Source organism: Hemiscyllium ocellatum, chromosome 10, assembly GCF_020745735.1.
Source record: "Hemiscyllium ocellatum isolate sHemOce1 chromosome 10, sHemOce1.pat.X.cur, whole genome shotgun sequence".
NCBI lineage: Eukaryota > Metazoa > Chordata > Chondrichthyes > Orectolobiformes > Hemiscylliidae > Hemiscyllium > Hemiscyllium ocellatum.
The window spans coordinates 28,342,086-28,362,143 of NC_083410.1; the positions used below are offsets into that span (position 1 = coordinate 28,342,086).

A 20,058-nucleotide genomic window follows, 5' to 3' on the forward strand; every position below is an offset into this window, starting at 1 on the left:
TTGAAGTATGAAGAACAAAACAAGCCCAAGGCATTCCGTACTTAGGGAACACTGCCTCAAAGGAAAAGCTACCATGTGAAGTCTGTCAACCAAATTACAGTAGGGATCCATTATCAGATCTTCTGGTACACCAAATATATGTAAATAATACATTGCATCCGTAAGAAATGCCTTTGGGTTGTTGGAACTGTCATGATAGTCAAACTCTCATGTTTGTTCTCAATGTGCCAAAACTATACAAAACCAAACTGCTCTCGTGATTGTTGGGTATAGAAAGATATTTTTTAAAGTGAAAAAAAACATCCATTCGGTACTTCTGGCTGCAAAAGACTGGAGATGTGGATGAAGGCAGGTAGCTTGTGACAGAACTAGATTTGTTGGAACTGATTTGAAATAAACTTGTACTCGAGGGGTTCAGAATGCAGTTCACATCACCTTCTCAACGAGGGGCATGCAATAATTACGGGCCAGCTAGCAATGCCCATTTCCCACGAGAGAATAAATGAAGGTTTATCTTTTTTTCTGTTTGCTGTGAATTTTGATATTTCACTTTCACCCAGATCTGGGTAGATTTCACTAGGAACAAAATGTTGTGCAATGACGAAACTTTGTATCTGTCAAACAATTGTTTCTGGGTGGAGTCAGAAATCACAGCTGCTGAATACAATGAGTTTGGTTATTCAATGTAACTATATTTATTTTAAAACAACTATTTCTCACAGGCTGTCTGAGACCCCAAGATCCAACGCTGAAGAGAAATCGAGCCCAGGGTACGATGGATAGACAGATGGAAAATGGTGTAAGTAGAGTGAATTGTTCATTTTTGTAAGGTTTAATGTTTGATTGTTTTGGTATTATGTTTCTCAATCTGTTCCAGATTTCTCTGTTTCACCTGTGGTGCTAGAGGATACTTGTCTATAAATTATGTATAAAAGTCAGTGCTGGTCACTTCCAGTGGTATCCTGGCGTTATTAAAGTGGTAATAATGCATTATTCCCATGTTGGTGGTGAAGTGATTTTTCTAAATACACCTAGGGGAAAAGAAATTTGCTATTGCTATCAAAACCGATTAACTCATCAATGGATCTGATTCCAAATTAAGCATCCCTGTTTAAAAACAGTGATTATATTTGTTGTTTCTACATGAAGCTAAAATGGTGAGGTCATATCAATAGGAATAAGTTTGTTGTTGCAAATCCTGCAGTGAAGTTTAAATTTTCTTCTTGTTTCATTGGGTTTTTCAAGCATCTTCGTTGAGAAGACTGGGAAGGATCTGTGAGCTTGTGAAGTGCAGTGTTAGGATGGAGACAAACAACGACATTAAACAACAGAGAGGGATCATGCTGTAAGGTTGAGTGAAATAGGAGTTGATGGGAAGGGTGAAGGCAGTAACAAATTAAAAATACTATACATGAATGCACGAAGTATTAGAAATAAGATGGATGAGCTTGAGGCTCTTTTGGAAATTGGCAGATATGATATTGTGGGGATAACAGACGTGGCTTCAAATGGACAGGGCCTGGGAAATGAATATTCAAGGCTACACCTGTTATCGTAAGGACAAACTGACGGGCAGAGGGGTGGCCATGTTGATAAGGGATGATATTCGGTCCCTTGCGCTGGGGGACTTAGAACCAGGGGATGTAAAGTCAGTGTGGATAGAGCTGAGAAATACGAAGGGCAAAAAGACCCTCTTGGGAGTTATCTACAGGCTCACAAAAGTAGTCTGGATGTCGGATGTAAGTTAAATCAGGAGCTGAAATTGGCCTGTCGCAAAGATGTTACTACAGTTGTTATGGGGGATTTCAACATTCAGGTAGATTGGGAGAATCAGGATGGTATTGGACCTCAAGAAAGAGACTTTGTAGAGTGCCTCAGAGATGGATTCTTAGATCAACTGGTGCTGGAGCCGACTAGGGAGAAGGCAATTCTGGATCTGGAATTGTGCAACGAACCAGAATTGGTCAGGGACCTCGAAGTGAAGGAGCCATTGGGAAGTAGTGACCATAATACAATAAGCTTCAATCTGCAATTTGAGAGGGAGAGGGTACAATCAGAAGTGACAATATTTCTGTTGAATAAAGAGAACGATGGAGCTATGAGGGAGGAGCTGGCCAAAGTTCAATGGTGCAATACCTTAGCAGGGATGACAGTGGAAGAACAGTGGCGGATATTTCTGTGTATAATGCATAAGTTGCAAGATCAGTTCATTCCAAAAAGGAAGGTAGATCCTAGGAGGAGGCATGGGTAGCCGTGGCTGACGAGGGAAGTTAAGAAACATATAAAGTTAAAAGAGAAAAAATATAACATAGGAAAGATAAGTGAGAAAACGGAGGACTGGGAAGCTTTTAAAGAACATCAGAGGATTACTAAGAAGGAAATACGCACAGAAAAAATGAGATACGAAGGTAAACTGGCCAAAAATATAAAGGAGGATAGTAAAAGTTTTTTTAGGTATGTGAAAAGCAAAAAAATGGTTAAGACTAAAATTGGGCCCTTGAAGACAGAAACGGGGGAATATATTACGGGGAACAAAGAAATGGCAGTAGAATTGAATTGGTACTTCAGATCTGTGTTCACTGGGGAAGACACGAGCAATCTCCCCGAGGTAACAGTGGCTGAAGGGAATTTATATTTGCCAGGAATTGGTGTTGGAGAGACTGTTAGGTCTGAAGGTTGATACGTCCCCAGGGCCAGATGGTCGACATCCCAGGGTATTGAAGGAGGTGGCTCGAGAAATCGTGGATGCGTTGGTGATTATTTTCCAGAGTTCGATAAATTTGGGATCAGTTCCTACAGATTGTAGGGTGGCTAATGTTGTACCACTTTTTAAGAAAGGTGGGAGAGAAAAAACAGGAAATTATAGACCAGTTAGTCTGACCTTAGTGGTGGGAAAGATGCTGGAGTCTATTATAAAGAATGAAATTATGACACATCTGGATAGTAGTAACCGGATAGGTCAGAGTCAGCATGGATTTATGAAGGGGAAATCATGCTTGACTAATCTTTCTGGAATTTTTTGAGGATGTAACTCTGAAGATGGACGAGGGAGATCCAGTAGATGTAGTGTACCTGGACTGTCAGAAAGCTTTTGATAAAGTCCCACCTCGGAGGTTAGTGAGCAAAATTAGGGCGCAAGGTATTGGGGGACAAAGTACTAACTTGGATTGGTTGGCTGATAGGAAACAAAGAGTAGTGATAAACGGCTCCATTTCAGAATGGCAGGCAGTGACCAGTGGGGTACCGCAGGCATCAGTACTGGGACCGCAGCTTTTTACAAATATGTTAATGATATAGAAGATGGTATTAGCAATAACATTAGCAAATTTGCTGATGATGCTAAGCTGGGTGGCAGGGTGAAATGTGATGAGGATGTTAGGAGATTACAGGGTGACCTGGACAAGTTAGGTGAGTGGTCAGAATCAGTTTAATGTGGATAAATGTATGGTTATTCACTTTGGTGGCAAGAACGGGAAGGCAGATTACTACCTCAATGGAATCAATTGAGGTAAAGGGGCAGTACAGAGAGATCTGGGTGTTCTTGTACGCCAGTCAATGAAGGTAAGCATGCAGGTACAGCAGGTAGTGAAGAAGGCTAATAACATGCTGGCCTTCATAACAAGAGGAATTGAGTATAGAAGCAAACTGGTTCTTCTGCAGCTGTACAGGGCCCTGGTGAGATCACACCTGGAGTACTGTGTGCAGTTCTGACTCCAAATTTGAGGAAAGACATTCTGGCTGTTGAAGGAGTGCAGCGTAGGTTCACGAGGTCAATTCCTGGAATGGCGGGATTACCTTACACTGAAAGACTGGAGTGACTGGGCTTGTATACCCTTGAGTTTAGAAGACTGAGGGGGGATCTGATTGAGACATATAAGATTATTAAAGGATTGGACACTCTGGAGGCAGGAAACATCTTTCCGCTGATGGGTGAGTGCCGAACCAGAGGACACAGCTTAAAAATACGGGGTAGACCATTTAGGACAGAGATGAGGAGAAACTTCTTCACCCAGAGCGTGGTGGCTGTGTGGAATGCTCTGCCCCAGAGGGCAGTGGAGGCCCAGTCTCTGGAATCATTTAAGAAAGAGTTGGATAGAGCTCTCAAAGATAGTGAAATCAAGGGTTATGGAGATAAGGCAGGAACAGGATACTGATTAAGGATGATCAGCCATGATCATATTGAATGGTGGTGCAGGCTTCAAGGGCTGAATGGCCGACTCCTGCACCTATTGTCTATTTCCTCATGCACTAGATTCAATGGAAAATGTCAAGATTGTGGTGCTGGAAAAGCACAGCAGGTCAGGCAGCATCTGAGGAGCAGGGAAATCCAATGTTTTGGGTGTAAGCCGTTCATCAGGAATGAAGCTGGGAGCCACGAAGGTGGAAAGATAGATGAGAGGGGGGGTGGGACTGAAGGGAAAGCACCCACACTATTCCACCCCCCCCCCCCCCCCCCCCCACCTCACCTCTGTTCAAGGCCCCAAAGGAGCTTTTCACATCCATCAAAGTTTCATTTGCACTTCCACACATGTCATTTACTGAATTCATTGCTTCCGATGCGGTCTCCTCTACATTGGGGAGAAAGGATGCCTACTCACAGAGTACTTCAGAGAATACCTCCAAAACATGTGCACCCACCAACCCCACTGCCCCAGGGCCAATCACTTTAACTCCCCTTCCCACTCCACCAAGAATGTGCAGGTCCTGGGCCTCCACCATCTCCACTCCCTTACCACCCAAGTCCTGGAGGAAGACCACTTCATCTTCCACCTCGGGAGCCTCCAAACCCATGGCATCAATGTGGATTTCACCTGTCTCTTCATTCCCCCTCACCGTACCCAGTTCAAACCTTCCAGTTCAGCACCATCTTCATGACCTGTCCCGACTGTCCATCTTCATTCCCACCTATCTGCTCCACCCTCCGCTTCGACCTGTTGCACTTTCATCTAGCTGTTACCCAATCCCAACCCCCTCCCATTTATTTCTCCACCCCCGAGACTCCCAGCCTCCTTCCTGGTGAAGGGCTTATGCCCAAAACATCAATTTTCCTGCTCCTCAGATGTTGCCTGACCTGCTGTGCTTTTCCAGCACCACACTCTTGGCTCTAACCTCCAGCATCTGCAGTCCTCACTTTGACCTCACATGGAAAATGAATTAATTTTGTCAGTGTTCTGCTTACTGGCATGGTTCAAAATACCAAAAAATTCCATACTTGCTGGAAGCTGTGAGATTGTGAATGATTGAAGGGGAGCATTTGACAATCTGAAGTTTAAGTTGTAGGTATTACACCAGCATAATTTTCATGTTTAAATGTTAGTTTCATAAGCTTTGTTCCTTATAAAAACAAATTCAGTCCTGTGTGAGTATGTCCGTAAAATTTGAAAGCTGGAACATAGTACACATTAGTCTACATTGGTACCACCATGGTGAGTATTTATTGTTCTTCAGCCCATGCGACTTCTTCTATTTCCCCAGTAAAAATGTTTTGTACCTGTGCATCTCTCTAGTCAGTGCAGAAATACAATTTTCTCCTTTGCCCTTTTCACATCATTGTCTTTGTCTGATCCATTTCCCTTCCTCATTTTCTCCCTTACTCACCTTCTCCCTGCCCTCACCTCCACTGCATTAAACTGGTATTCATATTCCAATCAGCATCTGAAAATTACCTTTTTTCCAGATTCTATTTGATGAAGTATGGAACTGAAAGCCTATTAATTCTTAGTGGTGCCATGAATTCCAGAGACCATTTGCTAATATAGATTGGATGAAAATTTCCCCTTTCTTTTTTTTTGGAATGTATGCATAATTTATTGAAGAATGCAGCAACTTAAACTTCTTTTTCCAAAGTTATAGGTGCATGTTTGTACATGGCCTTCAGGTTGCCGCATGGTCATGGCGTTGCATGGAATCTTCATGTTTTATTCGATGACAATGTTAATTGTGTTGATGTTCTTTGACCGGATTTGCTTGATTCTAATGTAGCCCTGTTCATTGTTATTAGCTTCATTGGGAAGGCAATGGCTTAGTGGTATTACCACTAGACTGTTAATCCAGAGACTCGGGTTTAAATCCCACTGTGGCAGATGGTGGGATTTGAATTCAATTAAAAAACAAAATCTGCAATTAAGTATCTGATGACCAAAAGTCCATGGTCGATTGTTGGAAAAACCCACCTCGTTCACTAATGTCCTTCAGACCCACAGCAATGTGGTTGACTCTGAACTGCCCTCTGGGCAATTAGGAATGGACAATAAATGCTGGCCTAGCCAGCAACGCCCTCATCCCATAAATGAATTAAAAATAAATAAAGTTAAAAATGGCACAACAATAGGTTATAGTCCAAAAGGTTTATTTGGAAAGGTTTTTTGCTCCAGTTGTTACCTGAAGAAGGAGGAGCACTCCAAAAGCTAGTGCTTCCAAATAAACCTTTTGGACTATAATCTGGTGTCGTGTGATTTTTAACTTTGTACACCCCAGTCCAACACTGGCACCTCCAAATCAAAAATAAATGAATTCTTGTGAATTAACCAAAATATTCAAAGTCACTGAGTTATCAAAGTCTTTGTGTATTTTTGAAGATGGACAGAGAAGATGTCTCTGTGGGAGAGACCTGACATGCTGACATCAATGGGAATTGCTTGACAAGTTTCTGCTTCGGATGGCTGTTTCCACTGGGTCCTGGACCCCTTTGTAGGTACCCGTGACTCTGAGTCAAAGTCAAAATTTGGATAACACAGCATTGCTTGGGTGGTTATACGTTTAAAGCTAACATCAGGATAACATGTTATTGGGCATTCCATTCAATCTTGGAACCCAGTAACCTGCCCAACCAAATTTGAGAACACCATTGAGTTGACTCAGGTCAACTCACTGCTCAGAGACTCACCTGTACCTCGTCTACCTCATCCTCTTGCACTCCTGACCTTTCAGGCTCACCCCGTCCTCCTGCAAACCGCATGCACATATACACCCACACGCCAAAACTCTTGTTGAGTCAAGGAAATTTATTAATGTAATAGCAGTCCATTATTTTTGCTAAAGTTCAGAAGATTCAGGCAACTGAGTTGCCACTCCTTTTGTCACATTTTACCAGGAAGGTTACCAAGGTTGACGTGATGGAGGAATGATCATTGAAAAGGAAGAACACAAACCTGGATTGGTTGTTGCGTGAGATGTTTATCAAAGAAGTATTCATCATGCAAATTTATCCACGTCATGCAATCGAATAATTGAATTTGTATTTACAGAGCTTATGAGTGGGATGTAAGAGGTTTTTGCATTGTCAGTTGCAAGATTAACATTCAGAATTAGTTGTGCTGACATTAGACAAGGACCAGGTAAAGGCAGTCAGAATGGTTCAATAAATAATCTTTTGATGGTGGTATTTTGGTTGCCATTTTAGGATTACAAAATAACTAATGCATGTTTGCATTAGATAAATGGTACTGTGACAAAAGTTTTAAAAAAACATTTGAGACAGTGCTTTCTGGGAGTGACTTAAATTAGTGAATTTGATGTTAGTATCAGTGACTGGTATTTCTACTTCAATCTTGATATCTGTAAACTTTGATTTGGGTGTAATTATTTTTCCTCTACGTGACAGATAACTCTTTGTTGCTTTTAAGCCCATTGCAAGTACTATTCCATCTATTTGGATGCCTGAATTATTGATGGTGAACAGAGGTAGTCTACAAAAGTGAACCCTATGTGGGCACCACAACCTTTCTCAAGTCACTCCGAAAACATAATTTTAACACTTGCTCAGCTTTCTGAATTCAAACAAAATTTTAATCCAACTTTTCTCCCATAGTTTCAAGCCATAACATTTTTGAATGTAGTTTCATGGTAGAAACTTGCCCAAGATCTATACACACCACATCTCCTATATTTTGTCCTTCTACTGTGCCTCATTACATTCAAAGAATTAGACAATAAGAGCATGAAACATAGGAACAGAAATTAGGCCATTCAGCCCATTGAATCTGCTCTGCCATTCAATCATGGCTGATAAGTTTCTCCACAACATTCCCCTACTTTCTTCTTCTAACCCTTAATCCCCTTAACAATCAAGAAGCTGTCTATCTCCTTCTGAAATGTAATCAGTGACCTGGCCTCCACAGCCTTCTGTGGCAGTGATTACCAATAATTCACCACTCTGACAGAAAAAGTTTCTCCTATTTCCTTTCTAAAAGGTTTTCCCTTTACTCTCAGGCTGTGCCTTTGGGTCCTAGTCTCTTGTACCAATGAAAACATCTTCCCAACATGCACTGTGTCCAGGTCATTCAGTATTGTGTAATTTTCAATTAGTACCCCCCCTTCTAAACTCCCATCATGTATCCTTAAACATTCCTCATATGTTAAGCTTTTCATTCCTGAGACTATTCTCGTGCACCTCCTCTGAGCCCGCTGCTGGGCCAGTACCTCCTTCCTGAGCTATGGAGCCCAAAACTGCACAATGTATTCCACACCATTCTGAAGTTTGGTCTGCACATATGTCTGTTGAAATCAGTGCAAGCTACTTTCTCTTTCGTCTATCAGGATATTTAACAATTTCATCCTCAGAGACTTTGTTACAGTTCTTCCCACCACAAGTAATATGAATAATTAGAGTCATAGAGATGTACAGCATGGAAACAGACCCTTCGGTCCAACTGGTCCACAACGACCAGATATCCCAACCCAATCTAGTTCCACCTGCCAGCACCCAGCCCATATCCCTCTAAACCCTTCCCATTCATATACCCATCCAAATGCCTCTTAAATGTTGCAGTTGTACCAGCCTCCACCACTTCTTCTGGCAGCTCATTCCATACACGTACCACCCTCTGCGTGAAAAAGTTGCCCCTTAGGTCTCTTTTACATCTTTCCCCTCTCAACCTAAACCTATGCCCTCTAGTTCTGGACTCCCCGACCCCAGGGAAAAGACTTTGTCTATTTATCCTGTGCATGCCCCTTATAATTTTGTAAACCTCTATAAGGGAACCCCTTCAGCCTCCGACGCTCCAGAGAAAGCGTGTTCAGCCCCAGCCTGTTGAGCCTCTCCCTATAGTTCAAATCCTCCAACCCTAGCAACGTCCTTGTAAATCTTTTCCGAACCCTTTCAAGTTTCACAACATTATTCCGATGGGAAGGAGACCAGAATTGCACGCAATATTCCAATAGTGGCCTAACCAAATCTGAGGTAATCCTCTTCGCTGTCCACTACACCTCTCATTTTGGTGTCGTCTGCAAACTTAATAACTGTACCTCTTATGCTCGCATCCAAATCATTTATGTAAATGACAAAAAGCAGAGGACCCAGCACCGATCCTTGTGGCACTCCACTGGTCACAGGTCTCCAGTCTGAAAAACAACCTTCCACCACCAGCCTCTGTCTTCTATCTTTGAGCCAATTCCGTATCCAAATGGCTAGTTCTCCCTGTATTCCATGGGATTGAACCTTGCTAATCAGTCTCCCATGGGGAACCTTGTTATACGCCATACTGAATTCCATGTAGATCACATCTACTGCTCTGCCCTCATCAATCTTCTATGTTACTTCTTCAAAACCTCAATGAAGTTTGTGAGACATGATTTCCCACGCACAAAGCCATGTTGACTATCCCAAATCACTTCTTGCCTTTCCAAATGTATGTACATCCTGTCCCTCAGGATTCCCTCCAGCAACTTGCCCACCACTGAGGTCAGCCTCACTGGTCTATAGTTCCCTGGCTTGTCCTTACCACCCTTCTTAAACAGTGGCACCATGTTTGCCAACCTCCAGTCTTCCGGCAACTCACCTGTAACTATCGGTGATACAATTATCTCAGCAAGAGGCCCAGCAATCACTCCTCTAGCTTCCCACAGAGTTCTTGGGTACACCTGATCAGGTCCTGGGGATTTATCCACCTTTTAACTGTTTTGATACATCCAGCACTTCCTCCTCTGTAATCTGGACATTTTGCAACATGTCACCATCTGTTTCCCTACAGTCTATATCTTCCATTTCCTTTTCCACAGTAAATACTGATGCAAAATATTCATTTTGTATCTCCTCCATTTCCTGTGACTCCGCGCAAAGTCCAACTTGCTGATCTTTGAGGGGCCTTATTCTCTCCCCAGTTACCCTTTTGTCCTTAATATATATGTAAAAACCCTTTGGATTCTCCTTAATTCTATTTGCCAAAGCTATCTCATGTCCCCATTTTGCCCTCCTGATTTCCCTCTTAAGCGTACTCCTACTTCCTTTATATTCTTCTAAGGATTCACTCGATCTATCCTGTCTATACCTGATATGCTTCCTTCTTTTTCTTAACCAAACCCTAATTTTCTTTAGTCATCCTGCATTCCATATACCTACCAGCCTTCCCTTTCACCTTGACAGGAATATAGTTTCTCTGGATTCTTGTTATCTCATTTCTGAAGGCTTCCCATTTTCCAGCCGTCCCTTGACTTGCGAACATCTACCTCCAATCAGCTTTCGAAAGTTCTTGCCTTATACCGTCAAAATTGGCCTTTCTCCAATTTAGAACTTCAACTTTTAGATTTGGTCTATCCTTTTCCATCACGATTTTAAAACAAATATAATTATGGTCACTGGCCCCAAAGTACTCCCCCACTAACACCTCAGTTATCTATCTTGCCTTGTTTCCCAAGAGTAGGTCAAGTTTTGCACCTACTCTCGTAGGTACATCCACATACTGAATCAGAAAATTGTCTTGTACACACTTCACAAATTCCTCTCCATCTAAACCTTTAACACTATTGCAGTCCCAGTCAATGTTTGGAAAGTTAAAATCCTCTAACATAACTACCCTATTATTCTTACAGACAGCTGAGATCTCCTTACAAGTTTGTTTCTCAATTTCCCTCTCACTATTCGGGGACTATAATACAATCCCCAATAAGGTGATCATCCCTTTCTTATTTCTCCGTTCCACCCAAATAACTTCCCTGAATATATTTCTGGGAATATCCTCCCTCAGCACAGTTGTAATGCTATCCCTTATCAGAAATGCCTCTCCACCTCCTCTCTTGCCTCCCTTTCTGTCTTTCCTGTAGCATTTATATCCTGGAATATTAAGTTGCCAGTCCTGCCCATCCCTGAGCCATGTTTCTGTAATTGCTATACATCCCAGTCCCATGTTCCTAACCATGCCCTGAGTTCATGTGCCTTCCCTGTTAGGCTCCTTGCTTTGAAATAAATGCAGTTTAATTTATTAGTCCTACCTTGTTCCTGCATGCCCTGATTGATTCACTACTGTTCTCAAGTGTCCCAGTCTCAGATTGATCTCTTTCCTCACTTTCTCCCTGGGTCCCCCACCCCACCAAACTCGTTTAAATCCTCCCAAGCAGTTCTAGCAAATTTCCCTTCCAATTGAAGTGCAATCTGTCCTCCTTGTACAGGTCATTTCTACCCCAAAAGAGATTCTGATGATCTAAAAATGTGAATCCTACTCCCATACACCAACTCCTCAGCCATGCATACATCTGTTCTATCCTCCTATTCCTGCCCTCACTAGCTCGTAGCACTGGGAGTAATCCAGATATTACTACCCTTGAGGACCTCCTTTTTAAATTTCTGCCTAACTCTCTCTTATCTCCCTTCAGAATCTCAACCTTTTCCCTTTCTATATTGTTGGTTCCAGTGTGGACACTGACCTCTTGCTGGCCCTTCTCCCCCATGAGAACACTCTGCATCTCTCCTAAGACATCCTTGATCCTGGCACTAGGGAAGCTATTCACCGTTCTGCTTTCTCTCTGCTGGCCACAGAAACGTCTCTGTACCTCGGACTACAGAATCCCCTCACACAATTGATCTCTTGGAGTTGCCATATTTTGGTCACTGTCTTTAAATTGACAATTTTTGGGTTTGACTTCACTTTTAATAGATCGGTATTGAAGTATTACTGAAGCAAAAGAGATGTTGAAGCGTTTTATGTTGCACTAATCAGGTCAGACCAAAGAAATCCCAAATTTTAGAGGACAACAAGTTAGACCTCATGAGAAGTAGTGCTCATAGTTTGCTAAATGGACATTGGTTGAGATGTTCCCATGTGGAATGTAGTAGAGTCTAATTGTCCTCACACCTTTGTTTATTTGGAAACTAAAAAAAATACAGTGCTTGGGCAACTTTTTGTTTGAAGAGGACAAGCTCTTGTGTATTAATAGATGCAGCTTAAAGCTAGCATAAGTGAACAAAATTGCAGGCACATCGGATGATCTTAAATTGGTTGTTCTTACGAATCTGCACTTTTATAATTTCAACCACCCTTACTTTTTGTAGCTTATTTGTTTTCAGACCTCACTTGTCTTCTCTTATCCCATTCTTAAATTGTTTATTTTTGTCATAATGTTTGCATTATTATTCTTGTTCTCTCGTAAAACTTTATTTGGCTTCTTGGCTTATCCATGTTTATTTACAAAAGTCAGAAGTGCCTTAACTGAAATATGTAAGTTCCTGAAGGCACTTGACCTGGTGAATTTGGGCAGAGCGTTCCCTCTTGTGGGAGAACCTAAAAGCAGGTTCATTGTTTTTAAAAATAAAGTGATATCCATTTAAGACGAAATGAGTAAAATGGTTTTCTCTGAAAATTATTAAGAATTCCCATCCTGAGAAGGCTTTGGATGCAGTGTCTCGAAATATTTTAAGGCAGAGATAAAATAATCCTTGTTCGTCAAGGGAATGAAAAACTATCAGGCATATGCAGGAATATCAAGATGAGTTAAAATCAGATCAGCTTTGATCTTAATAGTGGAGCAGGCCACAACGGCTGAATAACGTGCCTTTTTTCCTTGTTCACAGATTTATCTGTTTGTTATCCATGATACTCCAATCCACTAAATTGTTTGATTCACCACTTTACCTCAGCCAGCTGATTCCTTGCCTTCGTAAAGTATGCCTGACCCCAGTCTGTTAATATGGTTTTTGAAATGAATTTATTTTAAAATGGAACCTTGAGCCTTCACTTGTATTGTGATCAGCACACCCTTGGTTCCACCCACAAGTAACTAATTTACCCAATTACTCCAAGCCAGATCTAGCAACACTGATCCATATAGACCTATCAGCACTCACCCATAAAGACCTATTAAAATGATCCTTTAGTAAAGTATTTGTTGGAAGTAAATTCATGTTCCTTTGTGCAATGTAATATATGCATTTTAACTTTCTTAAACATTGTCTTAGGGTTTTGCTCATCCATTATTTCACTCATATATTTTCTGTTCACCGAATATCTTTACTTGCTTGTTGCCTGTGACTTTTCCATTTTTAATCTCCTTCAGAAATTCAGTGAAATAATGTGACCATTAGCCTAAATATTGCAGCAAAGTAAGGACATCGGCTGCTGACTTCAAAGGAAGTTTTAGTTGAAAAGATGTCAACATACAATCAAATAATGTAGCAGCAGGAGTGGACCATTTGGTCCTTTTGAGCCTACTCCTGCTCCGCCATTCAGTATGATCATGGCTAAACATTTAACTCCGTGCCCTGTTCTTTCTTTCTTGTCATATCTTTTGATGTCTTTCAGTCTTAGAAATGTATCTTACTCCTCCTTGAGTTTGAATAATTATTTTGATGGCAACTAGTCTTTTCCTCCTGCCTTGTACGATTGCTTACAGTGTTCTTTAATTGGGATCATGGGGCCGCAGTGATGTAGTCATGTTGACCAAGCAGCCAGTCACATTAAAGAACCAAACAAGAAATGAAATAAAACCAATTGCTTTTAAAAGATTTTCTAGATTGAATTAAAAATTGCATAAGACATAGGAGTGGCAGTAAGACCATTTAGCCTATCGAGTCCACCGAGTCCACTCCATCATTTAAACATGGCTGATGGGCACTTCAACTCCACAAAAATTGCAACGTGCACATTGGTCAAAATGCAGATTAAAATATTGTAATAGAAATTGTAAAGCAAAAATATTTAAAATTTTGTTTTAAAATTATCTAATAATCAATATGGAGACATTTAACATGACATTTTCAGGATCAAATCTGTTAGCAATGAATCAGATTGAAAATGTGAAATAAAATTGGAAAGTTTTGCCTGATCAAATGAAATGTGTTTTTGATGGGATTCTAACAGAGATAAAAGACTGAGAAAGGGGAAGTTCTTGCCAAATCGGCTTATTTCATTGATTACTGGTGGTGGGGAGGATATAAAGCAGAGAATGATTAGCCACAATTTGAGGATTTCTGCATCCACACTATATCCAGACTTTGCAGTCCATTCCAAAGAGTGATGACAAAAATATCAATAACTCACCATCTAAACTTTTGAAAAATTCAAGCCATTGGAGTTTTGAAATGATACAGGAGCCATAGACTTTGCATTGAAAAGAATTGCCCATGAATGAGCATAGATGGCTTTGCCAGGTGACTCCAGTTTCATGGTTATAAAGTAATTTCATAAAATGTTTACTCATGGAGATAATGAATCAATTGAAGAAAACAAAAATACTTGAAGGGGAGCTCATTGCACCCCTCAAAGTTTGTGGAGAGCAATGTTTGAAAACAAAGATTTCTGTTTCCTAAGTAAAGAAGAAAGACAGTCAAATCAGTTTGAAGTTTATATTTAAAAATTGCAGAGTTAAAACTCTCAAAGTTAGGGTATTAATCATTTGCTCATGAAGGAATATGAATAAGTATATTTATGCAACTAATGAAATACAGCAGATTATGCAACAAATTTTGCTCCACTATCTGTGAGCATGCTTGTTAATGGATTTCTTCATCTCCTAAGAAGCTGCAAAAAGATGAGAAGTGGTGCATGATGCTTCCCTGTTATAAAAGTAAGAAATGTAGCAAGCAAAGTAGGGCCTTGGATGTTGTAGAACAGAGACCTAAGGTTTCAGGTACATCATTATTGAGTTTTGTATAGACAGAGTCGTTAAGGCATTTAGCACACTTGCCTTCATTGCTCACACCTTTTGAGTCTAGAAGTTAGGACATCATGTTGAGTTTGTACAGGATATTGGCACGGCCTTTTCTGGAGTACTCTATCCATTTTACAGGAAGGATATTATTAAGCTGGGTTGAGAAAAGATTTACCAGGAAGTTGCAAGGAATGGAGAGTTTCAGTTAGAAGAAGAGGCTGGGACTTGTTTTCACTGAAGCGTAGGAGTTGAGGGATGACCTTAGAGAGGTTTAAAAAATCATGAGGTATATAAAGAAGGGTGAATGTGAGGTCTTTTTTCCCTAGGGTGGGAGGTTTCAAGAGGAGGGGTCAGTTTTTAAGTTGGGAGGAGAAAGATTTAAAAAAGATGTGACGTGTATTCTTGTTTACACAGAGTAGTTCATTTGTAGAATGAATTTCCAGAGCAAGTTGTTGGTGAGGGTACAGTTAAAATGTTTAAAAGACATGTATATAAGAATATGAATAAGAAACATATGGATGTCTTTGGGCCAAGTGCAGGCAAGTGAAAGTAGTTTAGTTTGGGATTATGGTCAGCATGGACTGGCTGGACAAAAGGTCTGTTTCCATGCTGGACTACAAACAGGAATTATTGATAAGAAAATGAAAGTTAATAGCTAAATGGTTAAAGTTAATGAGTTGAGAGTGCTGTTGTTAGCCTTGTTAAAATCTACACTGAACAAAGTTGGAATTCTGATTTAAAGCACAACTTCCTTCATGCTTTGCAGGTCAGTGGGCCACGTATGGACATGACGCTTGCGGAACTACAGGAGATGGCAACTCGGCAGCAACAGCAGATTGATTCCCAGCAGCAACTTTTGGCAACAAAGGTACACGTACATAATCATTATTTTAAAGCAAGGTGAGAACTGTCCAAAACAACTACTGTATACATACGAGTAATAGTTGAATTTTTGTGATTACTTTATAAAGTTAGATTTATGGGGTTGACTATTACATGGATACTATTTCTGAGAGGCTGAAATTCTTGCCTGTCACAATTCATACTGTATCATTTAGCAGAAACCCAATTGATTTCTAAATGAATAAAGAAAACAAACTATGAATTGTGCTAATTCTGAAATCCGAGAGCAGAACACGAGAGCCGGCGAACTGGAAGACCGGGAACAGAGCGGAACAACTGACAGACTGGAAGGCTGGAGCAGAACTTGATGGCCAGCACACTGATTCATAAACGTTGACCTGTTTACTGTGGAGAACTAGGGTTGACTTGTACACGAGATATATGGAAAATTCTAGATTGTTTGGCCAAAAATAGGGGATCAACTTCTACAAGATCAGCTGTTACTCTGTATATACGGTACATTTCTTATATTTCTTTGCCTCACTTCCATGTGGAAACGTACCTAGTTTTGACTTGATACATTACTATGACGACAGCATTCAAATTTTCTTCTCTTGTCTGTATTGGTTGGATTTCAGTTCTGTTGCCTTTGGATGTATACTTTTTGGCACCTTGACTATTCATTTTCCTATTCATACCTGGCCTCATCTAAAATGTTGTGATTCTCATTCTGCCCTGAACCTATTTCCCTTATTCCATCGGCATCCACTTTTTCCTTGACCTGTGTCTTAGGTGATTTCAATATCTTTGCTTCAAGCGTAAAAATGTTTATTTTTTTCACTGCTGTTGTTCTTGCAGCTGCTTCTATCATTGGACTGTAAGACATAAGCCATTTCAGATCATCAAGTCTGCTCTGCCATTCAATGAGATCATAGTTAATCTGAGAATCCTCAGCTCAATTTGTCAGTTCTCTTACTGGTCAAAAATATGTCTGTCTCAAACTTAAATATACTTAACGGCCAAGTCTTAACAGCCCTCTGCTGTAAAGTAATTCCATCAACTCAACTAAAAAATGAGGTCTGCAGATGCTGGAGATCACAGCTGCAAATGTGTTGCTGGTTAAAGCACAGCAGGTCAGGCAGCATCTCAGGAATAGAGAATTTGACGTTTCGAGCATAAGCCCTTCATCAGGAATAAGAGAGAGAGCCAAGCAGGCTAAGATAAAAGGTAGGGAGGAGGGACTAGGGGGAGGGGCGATGGAGGTGGGATAGGTGGAAGGAGGTCAAGGTGAGGGTGATAGGCCGGAGTGGGGTGGGGGCGGAGAGGTCAGGAAGAGGATTGCAGGTTAGGAGGGTGGTGCTGAGTTGAGGGAACCGACTGAGACAAGGTGGGGGGAGGGGAAATGAGGAAACTGGAGAAATCTGAATTCATACCTTGTGGTTAGAGGGTTCCCAGGCGGAAGATGAGGCGCTCCTCCTCCAGCCGTCGTGTTGTTGTGTTCTGCCGGTGGAGGAGTCCAAGGACCTGCATGTCCTCGGTGGAGTGGGAGGGAGAGTTAAAGTGTTGAGCCACGGGGTGATTGGGTTGGTTGGTTCGGGCGGCCCGGAGGTGTTCTCTGAAGCGTTCCGCAAGTAAGCGGCCTGTCTCACCAATATAGAGGAGGCCACATCGGGTGCAGCGGATGCAATAGATGATGTGTGTGGAGGTACAGGTGAACTTGTGGCGGATATGGAAGGATCCCTTGGGGCCTTGGAGGGAAGTGAGTGTGGAGGTGTGGGCGCAAATTTTACATTTCCTGCGGTTGCAGGGGAAGGTGCCGGGGGTGGAGGTTGGGTTGGTGGGGGGTGTGGATCTGACGAGGGAGTCACGAAGGGAGTGGTCCTTGCGGAACGCTGATAGGGGAGGGGAGGGAAATATATCCTTGGTGGTGGGGTCCGTTTGGAGGTGGCGGTAATGGCGGCGGATGATACGTTGTATGCGGAGGTTGGTGGGGTGGTAGGTGAGAACCAGTGGGGCTCTGTCTTGGTGGCGGTTGGAGGAGCAGGGCTCAAGGGCGGAGGAGCGGGAAGTGGAGGAGATGCGGTGGAGGGCATCGTCGATCACGTCTGGGGGGAATCTGCGGTCCTTGAAGAAGGAGGCCATCTGGGCTGTGCGGTGTTGGAATTGGTCCTCCTGGGAGCAGATGCGGCGGAGACGAAGGAATTGGGAATATGGGATGGCGTTTTTACAGGGGGCAGGGTGGGAGGAGGTGTAGTCCAGGTAGCTGTGGGAGTCAGTCGGTTTATAATAGATGTCTGTGTTGAGTCGGTCGCCCGAGATAGAAATGGAAAGGTCTAGGAAGGGGAGGGAGGAGTTTGAGACAGTCCAGGTGAATTTCAGGTCGGGATGGAAGGTGTTAGTAAAGTTGATGAACTGTTCAACCTCCTCGTGGGAGCACGAGGCAGCGCCGATACAGTCATCGATGTAGCGGAGGAAAAGGTGGGGGGTGGTGCCAGTGTAGTTGCGGAAGATGGACTGTTCCACATATCCTACGAAGAGGCAGGCATAGCTGGGGCCCATGCGGGTGCCCATGGCAACTCCTTTAGTTTGGAGGAAGTGGGAGGATTGAAAAGAGAAGTTATTCAGGGTGAGGACCAGTTCAGTCAGTCGAAAGAGGGTGTCAGTGGAAGGGTACTGGTTGGTGCTGCGGGAAAGGAAGAAGCGGAGGGCTTTGAGTCCTTCGTGATGGGGGATGGAGGTGTACAGGGACTGGATGTCCATAGTGAAAATAAGGCGTTGGGGACCGGGGAAGCGAAAATCCTGGAGGAGGTGGAGGGCGTGGGTGGTGTCCCGAACGTAGGTGGGGAGTTCTTGGACTAAAGGGGACAGGACCGTGTCGAGGTATTGGGAGATGAGTTCGGTGGGGCAGGAGCAGGCTGAGACAATGGGTCGGCCGGGGCAGGCAGGTTTGTGGATACCACCTGCCCAAAATCCACAAACCTGCCTGCCCCGGCCGACCCATTGTCTCAGCCTGCTCCTGCCCCACCGAACTCATCTCCCAATACCTCGACACGGTCCTGTCCCCTTTAGTCCAAGAACTCCCCACCCACGCCCTCCACCTCCTCCAGGATTTTCGCTTCCCCGGTCCCCAACGCCTTATTTTCACTATGGACATCCAGTCCCTGTACACCTTCATCCCCCATCACGAAGGACTCAAAGCCCTCCGCTTCTTCCTTTCCCGCCGCACCAACCAGTACCCTTCCACTCGACTGACTGAACTGGTCCTCACCCTGAATAACTTCTCTTTTCAATCCTCCCACTTCCTCCAAACTAAAGGAGTTGCCATGGGCACCCGCATGGGCCCCAGCTATGCCTGCCTCTTCGTAGGATATGTGGAACAGTCCATCTTCCGCAACTACACTGGCACCACCCCCCACCTTTTCCTCCGCTACATCGATGACTGTATCGGCGCTGCCTCGTGCTCCCACGAGGAGGTTGAACAGTTCATCAACTTTACTAACACCTTCCATCCCGACCTGAAATTCACCTGGACTGTCTCAAACTCCTCCCTCCCCTTCCTAGACCTTTCCATTTCTATCTCGGGCGACCGACTCAACACAGACATCTATTATAAACCGACTGACTCCCACAGCTACCTGGACTACACCTCCTCCCACCCTGCCCCCTGTAAAAACGCCATCCCATATTCCCAATTCCTTCGTCTCCGCCGCATCTGCTCCCAGGAGGACCAATTCCAACACCGCACAGCCCAGATGGCCTCCTTCTTCAAGGACCGCAGATTCCCCCCAGACGTGATCGACGATGCCCTCCACCGCATCTCCTCCACTTCCCGCTCCTCCGCCCTTGAGCCCCGCTCCTCCAACCGCCACCAAGACAGAACCCCACTGGTTCTCACCTACCACCCCACCAACCTCCGCACACAACGTATCATCCGCTGCCATTTCCGCCACCTCCAAACGGACCCCACCACCATGGATATATTTCCCTCCCCTCCCCTATCAGCGTTCCGCAAGGACCACTCCCTTCGTGACTCCCTCGTCAGATCCACACCCCCCACCAACCCAACCTCCACCCCCGGCACCTTCCCCTGCAACCGCAGGAAATGTAAAACTTGTGCCCACACCTCCACACTCACTTCCCTCCAAGGCCCCAAGGGATCCTTCCATATCCGCCACAAGTTCACCTGTACCTCCACACACATCATCTATTGCATCCGCTGCACCCGATGTGGCCTCCTCTATATTGGTGAGACAGGCCGCTTACTTGCGGAACGCTTCAGAGAACACCTCCGGGCTGCCCGAACCAACCAACCCAATCACCCCGTGGCTCAACACTTTAACTCTCCCTCCCACTCCA

The 20,058-nt window shown here is 43.3% G+C and overlaps 1 protein-coding gene across 5 annotated transcripts in view; it reads left to right on the top strand.

Moving 5' to 3' along the window:
- The window catches only part of LOC132819698 (apoptosis-stimulating of p53 protein 2-like), a 115,524-nt gene that overhangs the window by 32,398 nt on the left and 63,068 nt on the right, over window positions 1–20,058 (top strand). For all 5 annotated transcript variants that reach the window (XM_060831359.1, XM_060831360.1, XM_060831363.1 and 2 more), the window contains 2 exons: window positions 723–799; window positions 15,626–15,727. In XM_060831359.1, coding sequence (XP_060687342.1) covers window positions 723–799; window positions 15,626–15,727 — 179 coding nt within the window. The remainder of the gene's footprint in view (window positions 1–722; window positions 800–15,625; window positions 15,728–20,058) is intronic.